At 44.3% G+C, this 20,007-nt stretch overlaps 1 protein-coding gene and 1 long non-coding RNA gene across 7 annotated transcripts in view; one reads left to right on the top strand and one right to left on the bottom strand.

The window, feature by feature from the left end:
• The window catches only part of LOC112543988 (uncharacterized), a 74,642-nt gene extending 59,185 nt beyond the window's left edge, over window positions 1-15,457 (bottom strand). For both annotated transcript variants that reach the window (XR_012901666.1, XR_003087282.2), the window contains exons 1-2: window positions 15,327-15,457; window positions 4,913-5,087 (exon numbers count right to left, since the gene is read on the bottom strand). This is a non-coding gene — a long non-coding RNA (uncharacterized LOC112543988). The remainder of the gene's footprint in view (window positions 1-4,912; window positions 5,088-15,326) is intronic.
• The window catches only part of F13A1 (coagulation factor XIII A chain), a 111,600-nt gene that overhangs the window by 33,068 nt on the left and 58,525 nt on the right, over window positions 1-20,007 (top strand). For all 5 annotated transcript variants that reach the window (XM_075921293.1, XM_075921292.1, XM_014581439.3 and 2 more), the window contains one exon: window positions 7,278-7,466. In XM_075921293.1, coding sequence (XP_075777408.1) covers window positions 7,278-7,466 — 189 coding nt within the window. The remainder of the gene's footprint in view (window positions 1-7,277; window positions 7,467-20,007) is intronic.

Genomic DNA, 20,007 nt, shown 5'->3' on the forward strand with positions numbered 1-20,007 from the left:
TAGACTGCAAGCCTCTTTCGAAAGATACTTTCGAAAGAGAGCGTCTAGACTGCACGTTGAACTTTCGAAAAAGCGGCTTGCTTTTTCGAAAGAAAGCATCCAGTGAGTCTGGATGCTCTCTTTCGAAGAAGCCCTATTTACATTGAAGAACGCCTTCTTTCGAAAGAGGAACTTTCGAAAGAAGGCGTTCTTCCTCGTGAAATGAGGTTTACCGCCATCGAAAGAAAAGCCGCGTTCTTTCGATTTAATTTCGAAAGAACGCGGCTGCAGTCTAGACGCAGGTGAGGTTTTTTCGAAAAAAGGCTACTTTTTTCGAAAAAAACCCTGAGTCTGGACACAGCCTGTAAGAAAATGATCTAGAGCAAAGGAGCTCAGATCCCTGAATGGAAAAGTCCTGTAGAATTAAATAGAGAATAGTAACCTTCCTTTATAGCATTTATAAACCTGCTGTTCATTCTAATCAGGAATTTGTATCCTTTCTATGGATGGGGTTATGATAAACTTTCTTTACATGCAATTTTAAACCTCAGAGTTTGTCACAATCCCAGCCACAGAAAGGATACAACTTCCTATTGGATCGATCAGCAGTTTAAAAAACTTTACAGGAAGATTACTAGTCTCTGTTTAATTCTGCAGGCTTCTTGAAAAACTGCTACAAAAGTTTCATCCCTTTTTAAATCCACCTGGATTATTCTATAAGGATTACAGTAGTAAAAATGCTCAGAATATTTCTAACAGACATTTCCCTCTCTGGCTTATTCTAGATCCATTTTCCACAAGGCAGCACATAACTCATGATAAGGGGACATACTCTTGCAACTCTTATGTGTATAAAAAAATAGTACAAGTATGTAGGAACAAAATCAGAAAAGCGAAGGCAAAACATTAATTACATCTAGCAAGGGAAATACATTACAATAAGAAGAGGTTCTATAAGTAAAGTAGGAGCAAGAGAAATACAAATTAAAGGACAGTCCCTCTTCTTAGTGGGGGAACAAGCACTCATAACAGACAACACCAAGAAAGCTGAGGTGTTTAACACCTATGTTTTCTGCAGTCTTCACCAAAAAGGTCATTTGTGACCGGATATGTAGCACGATTAATATTAATGACAATGGGAATGGAATGACAGCTAAATATGGAAAGAAGTTTAAATGTACTTCTATAGGTTAGATGTATTCAAGTCCATAGGACCTGGTGAAATTCAATCCATGATACTTAAGGAGATAGTTGAAGCAATCTTGGAACCATTATATTTGAGAACTCTTGGAGGACTGGTGAAATGTAATATCTTTCTTTAAAAAGGGGAACAAAGACAACTTGGGAAAGTATAGACCAGACAGCTGAACTCTGATATTTGGAAAGATACCGGAAAAAATTATTATACATTTTTTAAACATCTGGAAGATAATAGGATCATAAGGAATAGCCAGCATTGATTTGTCAAGGCTAAATAACTCCAAACCAACCAATAGGCTATATGTATCAAGTGGAATAGAATTCAGCTCATTCTTTCATGGATGCATTCATGCTTGCAGGAGTGTGCGTAAGGGGTGAAGGTTTTATCATAAAATTAGTCAATATAACTTACAAGTTCTCCCTCAGTATTCAGAGGAGTGAGATGGTGCAATTTTTGCATAGTCATTTATCTAACTGTAACCACAAGTATCTCTGGTATTTCTCAAACAGGCTGAGTCTCTATGACATTGCTGATCTCATCAGGAAATGTCAGATGAGAATATTTCTTTAATTATCATTCTCAAAACTTTGTTTCTGTAGTTTAAAATAGAGCATTCAAGGAAGGGAATTCATCTTGCCAATTATTTCATGGAATGATAAGGAAACATTAGGGCAAAGATACTATGTGTGTTACTACATTAACATTAACCTATTTTCTAACTAAGGTTCAGTTCTGGTATTCCATATTCAAAAGCACCCACAGAAAGCTTAAGATAATTCTGGGTCAGATACCCAGATGGTGCAAATGTGGTGCACATTTTAGACGGTGCCTTTCATCCAAGCATCTCAAACCACTCAATGAAGGAGGGTGCTGTTAGCCCCATTTCTCAGAAGAGGAAACTCAGGCACAGAAGAGAATTAGTGGCACTCAGAAACAGAACACTCGTCTCCAGGCCCTTAGCCTGGTACTTTACGGAAGCATTGTTGACTAGGCAACAATGTCAGCTTGGAGGCTGGATTGGGGCCAGACACTACTGCGCCCATGCTGGGAGCCACCAGACAGCCAACACAGGGTAAGGGACCCTCTGAAGGTTGAGAGGATACTAGGGGAACTTTGACCTTGAGCTCCATCAATTGACAGGGCTTTCAGACTAGTCTGGCAAAAAGCAGGAGGGAACTATTGAATTATTGTCTGTTTATCCCAAGTCGCAAAACAGCACCAAGTAATGCCCCAATTTTTCTCTCTAGGTCAGGAGATGATCTAATAATGACAGTTGATTCCTTGTCATCTATCTGGGAAATCAAAATGTCACTCTGTTCTACCAATAAATGGCTACGCAGGCCATACTCTAGCTTATTTTAACACCGTATATTAAAAAAATGCCTGAGAGATAGCCTTGAGGGAGGCTAGGACATGAAAGGGGGAACCCAAAAGGATTTCAGAAGTGGTGGGTGTGGTTAAATTCTATTGGAGGCTCCAAAACAGAGGAAGCTACAGCAAGGATAAGCTTATCAGCACTTCCTCTAGCTGCCCTAGCTACACTCTGCCCTGACAAGCACATTTCACTTGCTGAGCTGGCCGTCTCCGCTTCCCTTCTAGGCTGCTACCACTTTCCACAGCTGAAATTTGCCCTTCCTGTCACACTTTCTGCTGCTGGAGTTCTGTGCCAAGACCAATGCCTGGAGCAGTCAGTGTAGGCACAGGACTGAATCTGCCCAAGTGTTTGCAAAGATCTTTCAGGGCACAGATGCCATCTTCTTCAAGGCACGTGGGGTGCTCCAAAACCCCATCCATCTCCACCTGATCTCTTTCCTGAACCTCCTGCCCCATCTTTTTCTGCCCTTTCACCTGAGTGTACCCCATCCCCACTCCTCCCTCACCCTCCCAGCACCTTCTGCATGCTGAGGAACAGATAATTGTGAAGGGCAGGAGGTAGGGATGGGAAGGGGGAGCTGGTAGCTGGTGGATGCTAAGCACCCACTACCTTTTTTCATTGTCTATATTGCAGGGCACTAGCCATAAGAAAGGAAAATGCTGAGTGCATATACTTAGGGCATCCGCCTTCTCAGGAAAATGCAGAGGATTCTGCCAGCGGGAATGTTGAACACAAGCAAGCCATGGAAGGCAAATTGGACAGAAAAAATACTAGCTTTATGGGGGAAATAGGTGTTGATATGATACTTGTGTCATGGAGTCCTAGTAAGCTCCCTCTCACAGTTGTACTTCAGACAGAACAGAAAGAGCTCTTGAAAAGTTGACAGACAACTGGTGACAGAATGATGCAAGTTCAGATCACAGCATAACTGAATAGAAGTGCCCCATGGAGGATACATGGTGAAAATGAAAATGGGGAAACTGCTTGTGAGAGTTTCACTATAGGCTGTGTCCAGACTCAGGGTTTTTTTCGAAAAAAGTAGCCTTTTTTCGAAAAATCTTCACCTGCGTCTAGACTGCAGCTGCGTTCTTTCGAAACTAAATTGAAAGAATGCGGCTTTTCTTTCGACGGCGGTAAACCTAATTCCACGAGGAAGAACGCCTTTTTTCGAAAGTGCTCTTTCGAAAAAAGGCGTTCTTGAAAGCAAACAGGGCTTTTTAGAAAGAGAGCTTCCAGACTCACTTGCTGCTTTCTTTCGAAAAAGCGGCTTGCTTTTTCGAAAGTTCCGTGTGCAGTCTAGACGCTCTCTTTCGAAAGAGGCTTTTTCGAAAGTATCTTTCGAAAAAGCCTCTTTCGAAAGAGGCTTGCAGTCTAGACATAGCCTATAACAGTAGGATTAACCTGCTGACTGTTCTCAGAATATATCACTCTGCGGCACTCAGAGATCTGCCTTAGAAAAGTGTTCCCATAATAGGCCAACTGGATAGCATCTGAGGCAATAATTCCTGCCCCCCACCCTGCACTGGGTAACCACAGTTCTCTGTGTTGCTGAATAAAATTTTAATTCAGAGACAATAGGATTGCAATGAGTATGCATTATGTATCTGCATCATTTATGAGACCTTAACTTCAGCAGTTGGGATTTCATCTAGGCATGGGACAATGTATTGTGACAAAAGGGTCACCACTCATATGAATTCTTATAATTACTGGGCTCACCAGTGTTCTGGGATAGGTACACCTGTATACGTGAGTGCTGCAGCTGTTCTAGCCCAAGGCTCATTTTAGGAGAAAACTTCTGCTATGAGCCAATTTGGGATAATAGCATAGAAGTTTCCTGCAAGGAGCTCAGGTATTATGGGTGATAGGTGTGATATAATAACTTGAGTAGAAAATTTAATTAAAGTTGCTTTGTTTTATACTCATTTTCCCCCCCTCAGGAACCAAGCATGTGGGTCAAAAGAAGCTAGGCCAAGATTTTCAGCTGTGGCCTCTGTTTCTGGATACATCAGTCTTTAGGATCCTTAATTAGGGTCCACCTTTGGCCTGCTTTTCAGAAGTGCTGAGTACATGCCCAACACCCAGGCCTTCAGCTGGACCAAAGTTTGGCACCCAAAATCAGAGGCTATTTTGGAACTTGTTGGACCAAAATTAAGCAGAGGAAATGATTTCCTCCCTTCCTACTTCGAAGTAGGAATAAGAGATCCTCTGGAAAAGGGCTTTATTCCGGAGGATCGCGCCAGTCTAGACGCTTTTTTTCCAGCTTTTCCCCAAGCCGGAAAAAAAGCGGCGGACATGTTTATTTAAATCCGCGGGGGATATTTAAATCCCCCGCGGATTTCCCTATCCTGACTTACCTGATTTGCATGGCTTTTCCGGAAATTGTGGCCAGTGTAGACGTAGCCTTTGTGTTCAGTGCCCCACTCCAATTGACTTCAATTCAGTTGTGAATGCTCAACATTTCTGAAAATCTGTTCTCAGGTGTTTCATGTTGGACATCCAGAAAATGGGGAAGACACAGGTAGTAGCCACCTGTGAAAAGTTTGGTTTTAGTGACTTATCTAGCATCATACAGTACTGCTGAGTGAGAGGCAGGGACAGAATCCAATTCTCCAGGGTAATAGTCAACTATGATTCTCTCCTCTCCTGAAACATACAAAGACATTTACATTTGTGCCAATCAGATATAAAACCTAACCAGATCATAATCTTTTTTCTCTGATGCAGTGGGGCTATTAACCAGTAAGGGTACGTCTACACTACAGCGCTAGTTCGAACTAACTTAGTTCGAATTAGTTAATTCGAACTAAGCTAGTTCGAACTAACGCGTCTAGAACTAAAAACTAGTTCGAACTAGCGTTTTGCTAGTTCGAACTAGTAAGTCCACATTGAGTGGACTCTGAACAGGGCTTAATGATGGCCGGAAGCAGTGCCGGCAGGGCATAAAAGGAGGACTTAGAGCATGGAGATACTGTCTCAGGCTAGCCGAGGGCTGCGCTTAAAGGGTCCCGACCCCCACCCCGGACACACAGTTCTAAGGGGTGCCCCGCTTGCAAAGAAGTTCTGGCTTGGAGTGCCCTGAGTGCCCACACTGGGCACATCACACCACTCGGCCATCAGCCCGGCTGCACTTGCCGCAGGCTGCCATCTGGGGAGAGGGAGTAATTGGGGGGCTGCAGGAGAGCTTCCACCCCCAGAAGCCCGCAGAGCCAGCCCAGTCCTCCCCATCGGGGGCTCGTACCCCATTCCTCCCTCACCTCCTTCCACTTGCCCTTCCCTAGCCCCCCTTCTTATTGATGTACAAAATAAAGATAACGTTTCTTCCAACATTGACTCTGTCTTTATTGAAAAAAACTGGGGGAGACTGGGAAAAGGAGGTGGGAGAGGGGAAGAGAAAGGCTGGGAGAGGGGAGGGCAACTAACATGATCAGGGGTTGGGAACAGGTCCCAGATGAAGAGAGGCTACAGACACTGGGACTGTTCAGCTTAGAAAAGAGGAGACGGAGGGGGGACAGGATAGAGGTCTCTAAAAGCAGGGGTTGGGTGGAGAGGGTGCATACAGAAAAGTTCTTCCCGAGTTCCCATAAAGAAGGACTAGAGGACACCAAAGGAAAGGAATGGGTAGCAGGCTTGAAACTAGTAAGAGAAAGTTGTTCTTCTTGACAAAGCAAATAGTTAACCTGTGGAACTCCTTGCTGCAGGAGGCTGTGAAGGCTAGAACTAGAACAGAGTTTAAAGGGAAGTGAGATCAAGTGATGGAGGTTGGGTCCATGGAGTCCTATTAGCCAGAGGGTAGGAGTGGTGTCCCTGCCCAAAGTTTGTGGAAGGCTGGAGAGGGATGGCACGAGACAAATGGCTTGGTCATTGTCTTCGGTCCATCCCCTCCAGGGTCCCTAGGGTTGGCCGCTGTTGGCAGACAGGCTACTGGGCTAGATGGACCTTTGGTCTGACCCAGTACGGCCATTGTAAGCTCAGGGCTCAGTGTCGGGGGTCTCAGTGGACCCCCTTGATTTTCATGCACACCTGGTCCTGGGTGGCCAGGCTGGCAGCTCTCCTGCCCTAGCCGGCCACTTTCCTGTGCCTAGTGCGGAGATCGTGGACGAGGTCCACGATGTCCGCACTAGCCCAGGAAGGTGCCCGCCTCTTGCGGTCCAGGGCAAGCTCCCGGGAGCCGCCAGCCTGGTCCCGGCAAGAGGGGGTGGGCTGGGGGGCATCGGGTGGGTGGCTCTGTGCCGTGCCAGGTGCAGGGTCTGCTAGCTGGGTGCTGGCAGGCTTGCACCTGGCACGGGCACCGTAGCCAGCCCGTGCCCCTTTAAGGGGTCCGGGGCCGGGAGGGGGGCATAGAGTTTCCCTGGTGTTGGCCAGAGTGGCCACCAGGGAAACCTGGGGAGGGCTAGCCTCCCACTAGTTCGAACTAAAGGGCTACACAGCCCTTAGTTCGAACTAGCTAGTTCGAACTAGGCGTTAGTCCTCGTAAAATGAGGTTTACCTAGTTCGAACTAAGCGCTCCGCTAGTTCGATTCAAATTCGAACTAGCGAAGCGCTAGTGTAGCGCATAGGAAAGTTAGTTCGAACTAACGTCCGTTAGTTCGAACTAACTTTCTAGTGTAGACATACCCTAAGGTATTACTCTGAGTAAATGGAATCAGAGAAGGTAAATGGCATGGTGCCCGTATGAAACAAAGACATTGATTATTTTTCCCCTTTTGTTTGTCTACATAGATAATTTTGAAGTTAAGGAAGTTCACATGTTCAAAGATACCCAGGAAGTCAACAAGCAGGCGCATCATACTGACAAGTTCTACAACCCAAAGTTGATTGTACGGCGAGGACAGCCTTTCCATATCCAGATTGACTTCAACCGTCCTTACAATCCTGAAAAAGACCAGTTCTGGGTGGAATACGTCATAGGTAAGTACTAAATGAGCTATGTAGTATTGTAGACTATCTGTATCAATCCGAAATAATATACTAGCTAAGGGTCTGATCTTGCGTTGTAGTCAGTGAGACTGTAGAACATAATTAAAGGTAAGCGTATGCATTATATATTTTGTTGAAGCAGGGTCTGACTCCAGCTAGCCTTACTAGTTCATTTAACTCAAAGGGAAAAGTGAGCAGGGATCATACCTTTATGTATTTTCAAAAGCTGTACTTTAATATATTGGATAGTCAATGTTATCACTGGTTTAGTGCTTCACAAATGATTGTGGTGGTGTTACTTGCAATTTTGGAGAATCTAGAAAAAGAGCAAGAAATTGTAGCCAGGAGAAATGGTAGAAATGAGAGTCCATATAATCTGCTATAGATTTTAGAGAGTTTGTCTGTTTGATCAAAAACTCCTCCAAAACAGAAAGAGTTAGGACCATCAAATTTGTTATACAGCTTCCTCTTATCATAACTTAAAGCAGTGTAAGGGTTTGGTTGAGCCAGGAAAACAGGATGTGCCTGGAATGGGATTGAAATCAAGCAGAAAAGAGACAGACTCACCAAATCAAATACAGTGCTCAAAACTGACATAACTGAGCAAATGTTGAAAGAGACTGAGCCAAGATAAGACAGAAAAATAGGATGAAACTGGAATAGGATTGCTTCTTAATAAACCTTCCAGAAAAGAGATAAAATGGAGTAAGAAATTTTGGAGTAGCACTCTGTTTAGGCAGAGCTAAATCAAAGCTTATGATTTGAAAAGGAGAAGGAAATGTTATTGGAAACCAAATTGATTATGGTCCTTTTTGTTAAAACCATAGCAAATGATAAGAGTTTATAGGGATGAATAAAAAAATACACTTGATGGCATTCCCATTTTAAAAAAAATACTAAAAAAAACCCCCTCAAAATGTAACAATCCCTTTTTAAAGAATTCTAAAATAAAAACTCATTTAATAAAAACACTCTATTTTATAAATATAATTGTTTAAATAAAACATGTATATTTTCAAAAAAAAGCGTGTTCCTCAATTGAATTAAGGATCCACGCAATGCTGGGTAAATCTGCTAGTAAAAAATAGTTCAATGCACAAGGGAAAAACCCTAGAGAGAACAGAACTGTGAGAGTTTCTATAATGTATACTTGGAGCTACATATATTTAAACTGGGAAATTCTTAGGAAACGAAAAAAGAAAGATTCACCTTGGAACCAGATTACAATCATCAAGATCAGTTCATGAGTCATACTGCACAGCTGCATAAGAATAAGAGGAGATATATGGTGACCACTTACACCAGATACCTGCTTTACAGGCAGAGGAAATGACATTCACCCCCAATGAATGAGCCAGTTCAGGCAGGGGTTGGGCTTCAGGATGTGTTCCCCACAAAGAAGAGGGAAAGCCAGAAGGCAGACTGCAAGTCTGAGTCACAATCTGCTTCCTAATCTGTTCTTGGGTCAGTGCAGTTGTACCCTGCCCCATACCCAGGGCTTTTGGTAAAGTCACAATTTCACCCTGAGTTATTGCTGGATTTTTTTGTAAAGATATCTCTGTTACTTTTTGTTACAGACTATGTATAATTGCTTTGAACTGACATTTAATATGCCTTCCTGAGTTGAAACTTGTATTATTGATTTTTTTTCCTGCTCTTGAATTAGGATCATGATCACTTATTAGAGTTATTTTTTAAAGATAGACATACTGTATCTTTTAAACAAATACATAGTGAAGATGTTTCAGTAGGCAGTTCCCTCTATCTCCCCCCCCCCCCCCCCCGCCTTCTCATTTCAATTAGGTTTAGGAGGCATGTTGTGGTAGTATAATGAGCTGATCAGTTGAACATTTGTAAGTGCCTTAAAAATTTAATATGCACAAAGATTACTAGTCCTTTTGGGGATTTAATTAAAGCCAAGGCTTTTCCAATTCATCTTTATATCTTGAAAACAAATAGCGATAGTTAAAAGAAGTGGAAAATGGAAAGTTTGTTATTACATTGTATGATGAATAAAACAAATTTCAGAATTCTTTATGAAAGTGATATTTTTTTTAATATTTATGGTAGAATTCTGAAACCTTTTTTTACCTTTATTGCATTGTCATGTATGGAAATGAATCTAAAATACTTTGGAGTTTGATGTGGGCTTAATTCTAGTCTGTGCTTTGGGTAATTCAGACACAGACATTACATTTCTCAATTTCCAAATGCTCAGCCCAGCCATTGGCCCCTCTCATCCTCGCCTTAATCAGTCCTTCCAGTACTATAGCTGGACTGGACAGAAAGAAGTCACCAGCAAATAGCTAAAGCTAACTTTTCATTAAACAGGAGCCCAATGGCAAATGGTAGTGACTTTGGACATTGAGAGGGATGAGCTAGTAGACCGAGTCATTTAGCTTAGGGGCAGCAGCACACTCTAGTGGTCCACCTAGTAGAGTGGAACGAAGCCCTACCAGTCAGAGCTTCATGTGTTTGGTGTGGCCCCACTGATGAGTGGCAAATTATTTCCACAAGTCTAAATAGCTATAGATAAATGTCTATCAGGGATGGTCTAGACAGCATTTGGTCCTGCCATGGGGCAGGGGACTGGACTCAATGACCTCTCGAGGTCCCTTCCAGTCCTAGTATTCTATGATTCTATGAAATCTATATTCAGCCATCCGGCTATTTCTTGCTCTTCAGGGGCCTGATTCTCCAATTTGCTGTAGTCCTTTGCAGTCTCATGCTTGTAGGTTCCAATGGGAACTGGAAACACTCTGCTGTAGCTAAGCAGGGGAACAAGAAACCAGTTTTTATGAAGAAAGACGTAGCTGCTTTTCCCCTAGTGCTTCAGAGTTGCCATTATTTCTGCCAATTGTCTTTCCCCGAGGAGGTGACAGAATTTCACAATATCCAGAGTACTGAGCATCCCTTGATTAGTGACATACTTGATGGCAGTACACTGCTTAATACTTGAGGCTGTTGGGCAGCAATCAGATCAGCAGCACATTTTCTGATCATGGTGCAGGACAATGAATAGCCAACACTGCTTAATACTCTGTGCACTGACAAATGATTCTCTACAAGCACATGGGAAAGGGAAAAGGTTTCTTTACAAGGAACAGAGACTGCTGAAAGATTCAGCATTTCGTTTGCCATGAGGACACTCACTCTGTCTGCATTTAGTATTATGTTTCTGGGAAGCAGGTGTCTGGCTTACCAAATGCAAGCCATACTTGCAGAGGACTTTGGCAGGCAGCAGCAGCAAAACACTGCAACCCAAGCCAGAGCTTTGGTAGATAAGAATGTAAAAAGTATAGCATGAAAATAAGTGGTTATTCAGAGGAATGTTGTAGATTTGAAAGTTTTTAAGTTGATTTGATATGAAGGTGATGCGTACCTCAGCTGCTGCCGATGTTCTCGGTTCCTGGTGAATTCAGTGGAGGTTGGGAATATTGAGCACCTTGCAGGAAGTTCTCTTTGCAGGATACCATCATAGTATGTATGTGTTTAATAAAGATTATTCTTTTAGTTGATAATGAATCGGGAATATATGGGGCAAACTCTCCTTGCTATCATCAGTAGGCTGAAATTTGTTCTCAAGAAACATTCCATGAATAACAAATTTGCAAAAACTCGGTTTGATTGCCAACAACTCACAGTGAAATTAACTGAATAAATTGTGCATTACAAATAGTTCCTGCTGCTCTGTTTCAAAATACATCCTTTCACAGCACTGTACCACACAGCTACCTAGTGAGTACAGTATTTTAGCAGAATGTTTCTATAAAGATTATCAATAGTGAAGTAATTTAAATGTCAATGGATTGGACAGTCATAATTGTGTTCCACTCTTAACACCTCATTGAATAGGTTGTCCAGGGGAAGAGCAACTTCCCTGTTCTTCTGGGAGCTCCAAGTTCTTCTAGGGCCTCCATTGAGCGCTTTGCAGGCTGAGGCTATAAAGTGGATGGACTGACTCCATGAATCCATCAGATGTTCTGGACTTATTTGATTCTGGTCAAGTTGGGGCTGGGTTGGCTTTCTGGCAGCTGCCTTCTGAAGGGGAGAATGCAGGTATTTTGTGCACAGTAAGCCCCAAAGCAGATTTGAAGGACCGTGTGGTGAATCTGTGTCTCTGTGCACAGTGCTGCAGATAACCAGGCAGGCACCAGTGCTGTGAAAGTGGTGGTAAAAGTGCTTATTTAGAATTGGTAGTTCTAACAGCGATTCCTTCCAGGAATAATTGTATGATTAGGTCTGCTGATATGGGCCTTCACTCCTGGGGGGATTCTGCAGCACGTCCTGTAAGTGTGCAGGTATCTGGGCTAGGGGTGCCATGCAGCTGGGTTCTGAGGTGCAGGGGATGAGGCTGGGGGGCACCCATCTGGGCTGGGGGGCACCCAGTGGCTGGGGTCTGCAGGGGAGAGGGCAAAGGTGTCTGGGCTGGGGGGAGGGGCTGACTGTGTGGAAGTCTGGGTGCCTGAAACCCGCACAGAAGGGCTCTAGGAGTGTACAGGTGTGTGAGCTGAGGGAGGAGGCACCCCATGAAACCACTCTGAGGAGGAGAGATTGTGAATGCCTGAGATGGTAATGGCAGTCCCCCCCCCCCTCCAAGATGTGCCCAATGGGCATGGGTGACACAAACTGAGGTGACCAACAAAAGTGTAACCAAAAAAGAGGAACCGAGTCATTGTAGGAGTTTCTTTAACTCCCTACTCCTGTGGGAATCGCCCTGTTGTCTGTATTGTTACAGACATACTTGCTGATTTGTAGTTCTGAAATAAATTTCCACGATAATTGAAACCGATGTGATGATACTGTGCTGTTTTGTCAGATAAAATATGCAGAATTTTTAATTTATTGACACAGAACTCCCCCAGGAGTGAACAGTTTCCTATACACTACCAAAGCTGTTGATGAGTTTATATGGTACATTCTTACTCTAATGAGAGATTTCCATGCATTGTTGTAAATCTTAGGACTAGTCAGACCTTCCTTAAATAGACCAATATCTATGGATTTATGAAGCTATCTATAAATATTATCATACATCTCTAATTTATCAATCCTCTTCCAAAATGCTCATAAATCCCAGAACTCTGGACTAATTTTCCTACCCCCACTTTCCATGCATCTATAAATCATGGAATATTTCTCTAAAACTAGAGCAGAAACTTCCTTCTCTTTTTTTTTTTCTGAAGCCCTAAGGGCGATGCTCCGAGGGATTGTTAGTCATATGAAATCAGTCAAGAGTAAAGAATTCTAAGGCCGGATCCTTTTATGCTTTATCCAGGCTGAACTGCCAAGAAAGTCAAGAGGACATTTGCCTGAGTAAAGACTTACAGGGTTGGGGGCACAGTCCAAAGTCCTCAGAAGCTAATGGGAGACTCTCCAGAGCCCAGATCCTTAGTCTAATTTTAAAGAAAAATACCTCACTCTTAACTGACCAAGACTCTATTGAATGTTTAAAAAAAACCCATAAATCATTTCCTTTGAGAGATTAATGCTAACAATGGAGCCATTTTTACCCATTGGATTCAGATTGTTGCTTCGCCTATTTTCTCAAGGGCATGGTTAGTAAAACATGTCACTCCAGTCATTATGGCAATATGCAGAAACAGAGTGCCTTGGTCACTGTGACATTGTGGCAAAGCACATTGTCTGCCTGTTTAATCCAATGCCATGGTTTAATTGTGTAAATATTTTCCCTTTTAGAAAGAATGGGTTCTCATAAACCTACAGGAATTCAAGATGGGCTGAGCAAAGAGTTAGTGGCATGTCCCATCTTGTTTCCATTTTCTAAAAAAGTTCCTGTTCTTTGAAGCCAGAATTATTTATGACCATTGGAACACACTCCCTAAAATTGGTCAAGAACATAAAAACAACTGCATGCCAGCTGTTGGTTAAGAACAACAAATCTGTTAGTTTCCGTCATGATAATGCCAAAGGCATATATATATTTTCACTCTGGTGTTTACTAACAGCTAGACAGGCATATGGAAAGCTAGTCAAGACTCGCTAAATCAAACTCAGAGGGCGCCCCTGCCAGTGGCCAGTACCCCGGCTCTTGCCAGGAGTAAAGGAAGCCAAAGGGAACATTGTTTCCATTATTCTCCCGCTAAGGTGATGTTGCCAAGCTCGGCTTAAAGTAAGCTGACTCCCACAATGCATTTTATGTCACTGGAGTTGCGTACCTTAAGCTGAGCTGCTGGGTCTAATGTAGACTTTGCCTTATTGTCTGTAATTATCTGGGGTAGAGAAGTTAGGTGGTGGTTGTTGTTTTGACAGCTGGGTGTTTGTAAAGGTTATTCATGCATGTTAGCTAATCATGGTCCCAGTGCACCCAGCTACCATCCTAAGGCTGTTTGTTATAATAAGGCTTACCTCTGTTACATAGCTACTGTACTCTGGCTCTCTGCTCCAACTTATTTATCTTCCTGTCACAATTATTATACTTCCAGGACCTACTTGGAAATGGATTCTTTATACTCTGTGTGAAGGATCTTGCTGGGTAAAATGAATGAGTCAAACTGGAAAAATATTAACCTCACTGTGTATGTATATAATATATCTCCCCAAAGAAGACAAATCTCTTTTTAAAAATATCTTCTAATGAGGATGTGGCTGAAATGAATACTGTGAATTAGTGTGGGGCCTGCACATTTTGACGTATATCTTAAATTAAATGCAGTTGTGGGAGGGAATGTCCTCTGGAATCTAAACATATCTTCAAAAGAAAAATCCCATCACTCTGTCTTCCAAGAAAAGTATCCCCAAACAACAATGGCACTCATTTTGTGGGACTTATCTGAAAACATCTTTCTTTCTGCTGGCCTTGCAGCAGTTGGTAACTAATATGCAATACTGATCTCTCCACTCAAATCAGGTAGCTTCTTCCTCGGTGTAGTCTGGACCCAGACAGAATATCATCCTTCAGCAGACACACTCCCCATAATTGCCCTACCCTACCCCGTAGCAGCACTGAGCTACCATTGTAGGGAAAGTCCTGGCTGGAGCATGCCAGTGGATATAGAGTCTGCAGAGAATTAAGCTACTAAAATCTGAGAAATCTCTACTTAGTACAGTATGTGCTAAGTCTGACTTTTTTTTAAAGGCTTAAAACTTGCAGATTTGACAAAAGGCTTGTTCCTGGTAAACTTCACATCCCTGATCGAGTTTCACAAAGAAGAAGCTCACCAGACTGTTTTAGGATGGGCCGGGACGGGATGCACTTATTTCTCTCTGACCTCATTCTCAGAAACCATTGTGGGTGAAATTTTCCAAAACGCTGGCAGACAATCATCATGCAAAATTTCAGCCCTAATGGTTTAAAATTTGCAAAATGTATAAGCCTCTAGTAACAGGGTCTTATAATGGGAAGTGTCAGCTAATCTTAATAATAGGTGGAACTGCCAGCTCTGGCTATTGTAAAATATTTTTTCTGTTTAATATTTTTAAAAAGTCAATGTGAGGGTTTGTGAAAGGCCAGTCTGACCACATTGGAAGCTCAAATTGTTCATGTATAGCTCCATGTATAGCTGTACTACTAGCTCCATCATCACCCAGTCTAACCAACATGCCTCAGGGATCACCTCTGGTTGTGAGAGGCAAGAGGAGTTCAGTCTCCAGGTTTTTTTAGTCCCTGCCCTTTCTGTGGCTTGAGACTGACAACAGGCATGTCAGTGACAGTACTTTCTTTGATGTGAACATCTGCTTACTAGGGACTGATCTGAAACTATCAACACCTGTCACACTAGCCACTGATGGGATATCAGAGGGCAATAACTTTTGGTCAATATTCATTGGGTCTGAATTTAAATGAGACTTCTAAACATGAAAGTTACTGAAACACTGATCAGTTCTTACCTAGAACAGGGGCAGGCAAAACGCAGGCTGCATCTGGCCCACCAAGCCACTGGTTCCAGCCTGCAGAAGCATCAGCCGGGCTCCCTTCCTGCCAAGCCCCTACATGCTGCTCAGAATAGCTCTCTGAACGCTGCAAGCCCAGGAGAAGAGGGGAGAGGCTTTGCATGCTGCTCCCACCCTCAGCACAGTCTTGCAACTCCCATTGGCCTGTTTCCAGCCTATAGGAGCTGCCTGTTTGCAGGACAGGCAGCGTGCAAAGTATCCCTTAACCCTCTAGGCTCACAACAGTCACAGCTCCACATAGCCCATGTAGCTGGTGCAGGATCATGGTACGCAGGAAAACTGACTGAGAAACCTGCTGGGCTGCAGCCTGGGAGCCACCCAGAAAATGTCTCCCAGTCAAAGCCTGCCTCTGGCAACCTGGCCCCTCCCTCCCCCAACCCTCTGCCCCACTCCTGCACTGCTGCCTCTTCCTAGATCCTGTACCCCAATCCCCTGTCCCAGGTCATAACCCCCTCCGAGACCCTCCACGCCCTCCCACAACCCACCTCCAGGTCACAATCCCCTCCCAGACCTTCCACCCCAATGTTCTACCCCTGATCACAACCCAGATCCCTGCACCCACTCCTGCCCCAAGTCACAGCCACCTCCCAAACCCTGCACTCCCTCCTCCTGGTCAGAATCCTTTCCTGCATCCATATCCCTTCATGGATCTTGCACCCCAGTCTCCTGCCTCAGGTCACGATTCCCTCCCAGATCCCACACTCCTCTTGCATTCCAATCCCCTATCCCAAGCTCCCTTCTGCACCCAACCTCCATCCCAGACTCTGCACTTTCTTCATTAATATGGAAGAGTGCAGCCCTTGACCGCATACCAAAGTCTTGTAGTGGCTACTCTATCAAAAAAAAAAATTGCCTACCCTGACCTAGAACCATCCAATCCCCTCATAACAGTGTTATGATGAATGTTCATGGAGTAGTAACACATCATAATGCCCTAGAATAATCCCTCATTATGAGGCAATATCTCACTTTGAGGCCAGAGTTCTCTCACTTCACTTCACTTCACTAAAGCTTCCAGTCCTACCAATGGGGGTGTCAACATGATGACATTTTTGGGAGTAGAGTCTGGTTGCTAGTTTCTTTTTTTAAAAGCAAGAATTCATACACGCAATGTGCTATAAGAATATTAAGGTTACAAAGGCAAGCACCAAAAAGTTAAAATATGACATAACTAAAGGGCACATCTACACAGCAGGGCTTAACTCAAAATAAGCTATGCAAATTGAACTACGTCAATTATGTAGCTTCTTTCAAAATGGCTTATTTTGAGTTTTGGTGCTGTCTACACAGCACTTATTTCAAAATAGAGCACTCTTCCCCTGACTTCCCTTACTCCTCATAAAAGAGGATTACAGGAGTCAGATTTAGAAGTCCTCCAGCTTGACAGTATTTCGACATTGTTGAAATAACTGCCGGCTGTGTTGACGCAAACTATGTTATTTCAAAATAATGCGAGTTATTTCAAAATAACATTGCTGTGTAGACATAGCCTATGGTTGTCAATGCAACCTGAATTTGGTCGTCTTCTGCACATATACTATGATACAGAGTTTAGATATAATAGCATTCTCCTCTTCTTAGCCCTCCTTCCCATTTGTTTCAGAAGTTGGAAAGTGTGTAGTGAATGAGGCAGGGGACTGCAGGAAGAGAAAGGATGGTCTCGTCTCATGGTTAAGGCAATTGAATGCCGCCCTGGAAACTTGGATTCAATCCTCACTGCTGCTATGGCGTTTCTTTCTGGTTGTGGGCAAATTATTTAAATCAAGTTTTTCACAGATGGTAACCAATTAGGTATTTCTCATTTTCTGCATGCTGGAATTGAGTCTGTGTTGATGTGCTGAGTACAGGCAGTCCCCGGGTTACGTACAAGATAGGGACTGTAGGTTTGTTCTTAAGTTGAATTTGTATGTAAGTCGGAACTTGTACATATTGTACCCCAGGTGTCCCCGATTCAGCCGCTGCTGAAACTGACCAGCGGCTGACTACAGGAAGCCCGAGGCAGAGCTGCTTTGCCCCGAGCTTCCTGGAATCAGCCGCTAGATCAGTTTCAGCAGCAGCTGACTTGGGGACACCTGAGGTAGAGCAGCTGGGGTGCTGCCAGATTGGTCCCCGCAGCGCCGAGGTGCGGCGCTGCGGGGACCAAACCGGCAGCGCCCCAGCTGCTCTGTCCCAGGCGTCCAGATTCAGCCGCTGTTGAAACTGACCAGCAGTGGCTGAATCGGACACACCTGGGGCAGAACAGCTGGAGTGCTGCTGGGTTGGTCTGGTAGCGCCGACCCTTGGCGCAGCGGGACCAACCCAGCAGCACCCCAGCTGCTCTTGGGGACGCCTGGGGCAGAGCAGCTGGGGTGCTGCTGGGTTGGTCCCGCAGCGCCGCTCCTCGACGCTACTGGACCAACCCGGCAGCTCCCCAGCTGCTCTGCCCAAGTGTCCCCAAGTCAGCCGCTGCTGAAACTGACCAGTGGCTGACTACAGGAAGCCTGAGGCAGAGTTGCTCTGCCCCGGGCTTCCTGGAATCAGCCGCTGATCAGTTTCAACAGCGGCTGAATCTGGACGCCTGGGACAGAGCAGCTGGAGCACTGCCGGGTAGGTCCCCGCAGCGCCGCACCTCAGCGCTGTGGGGACCAACCCGGCAGCACCCCAGCTGCTCTGCCCCAGGCGTCCTGATTCAGCCGCTGCTGAAACTGACCAGCGGCAAGAAAAGCCTGGTCTGCTGGGGGGGGAGCAGACTATCGGTTCTTCCCCCCCACCCCACCCCCCAGCAGACCAGCCTTTTCTTGCCACGGAGGATGGGGGCGGCGGGACCGCGGTGCGTCTTGGCGGTCCCGCTGCCCGCGTCCTCCGTGGCGAAAAAAGCCTGGTCTGCTGGGGGAAGGGATCGCACTAGCTGCGCGCCCCCCCAGCAGACCAGGGAGACGCGGAGCAGCTTTTCTCGCCGTGGAGGACGCAGACAGCGGGACCGCTGCGACAAGTCTCGGCGGTCTGCTGGGGGGGTCGCAGCACCCCGTTCTTAAGTAGGGATCCAACGTAAGTCAGATCCACGTAACCCGGGGACTGCCTGTACTCATAAAAGTCAATAGAAGGTGCGTATTGAATGTAAAAAATGCTATATAAGGAGTTCTCTGAAAAAGTAGCTCCCGTTTTGGGCACCCAAAATTAGTGGCTACTTTTGATTAATCTCTGTGCCTCAGTTCTCCCCCTGTAATATGGGGATAATAACCTCTCACCTCACTATGGTCTTGTGAACATTCATTAATGTTTGGGAAGCATTTGGATGCTATAGAACTGAGTGCCATAAAGAAGTGCATGAGGTAATTAATAGTTCTGTCTTCAAAGCAGGGTTTGAGTAGTGAGAAGTAAATAGGGCCTATGGCTGCACATTGAATAACGAGAAGTAAAATGCCATGAAGTGAGCATCATCCATCCTTGCACTGAATGAGGCCAAGGTCCTGTGGAAAAGAATAGTAGGTAAATGTGTACTGAGTTCTACAGTAGAATACATAATACACATTACATAATCCATCAGAATCACTCAGTCAATTCCCGCAAGCCCTTGTTGCAAAAGATGAAACAAGCCCAACTTTTCCACTCAAGACAGGCATCCTAACCACTCTCAGCTCCAGAATCTCCCTGGAATCTCTTGCTCGGAAATCACTGAGCCTCTGCTCCTTCTTTCTTCTTCTCTAGCAATTCTTGTCTGACTCCCAGCAATAGGGGGTCTCCTTTATCGCACCTCTCCATACCGGTTCAGCTACCAAACCTTTCTGCTATCATTCTGGACTGCTCTTGCTCTAATCTCTCACACACGTATAACCCTTCCTCCTACCTGGTTGAACACATTCTAACACCTGCCCCTCCTCACACACATTTTTCCTTTTTGAACCTTCAAATTCATCCAGTTTCTCCACCTATTCGATCTCATTTTTAAGAGCTAAAATATTACTAACGGGGTAAAAGGATTATGAGGTGCTCAGATATTATCATGATAAAAGCCTGATAAGCACTTCAGATAGATTTGTTAGCAATATTTCAGGGGAATTCTTGCAGATGGCAGTGTTGTGCATTTAATAATGGAGTGGTAAGCATGCCCCCCAAAAAGGAGTGAGTGTGTGTGTGTAAAAAATCTGACCTAATGAGGAAGAATAACAAAAGGTCTTACAGTCTCCCTCCTTCCCCCCCCCCCAAAAAAAAAATTGTCTTTGAATTCTGTATCCTGAACCTTTGTATTGCTGTATCAAATCACATTCAACATTAAGCCTTTATTTGGCTAAAGAAATCTTAAACTGTCATCACTTTTCCAATTTGCACAAGTTACTTTTTCCTCACATCATTCATTCATTCATTCATTCTCTTTTCTTTGTCTCTCTCTCTCACGTACACTCACGCTCACATATATGACGTAAGGGGAAGGGAGATTGGGAGCAAAAGCTTCTGCATAAACGCTGCTTAACTGTGATGCTAGTGAATAGGGTTGCCCTTTTCCTGGAGGCATTGCTGTTCTGAGGAGCTCTCTTCATTACGTGGAAGTGTAGATATCAAAGACATGCTTTACAACCAGATGGGACTACAGTTCATTTATTAGACTGGCAGACAGTGTTTGATGCCACTAAACACAACC

This window comes from Pelodiscus sinensis, chromosome 2 (assembly GCF_049634645.1).
Source record: "Pelodiscus sinensis isolate JC-2024 chromosome 2, ASM4963464v1, whole genome shotgun sequence".
Lineage (NCBI taxonomy): Eukaryota > Metazoa > Chordata > Testudines > Trionychidae > Pelodiscus > Pelodiscus sinensis.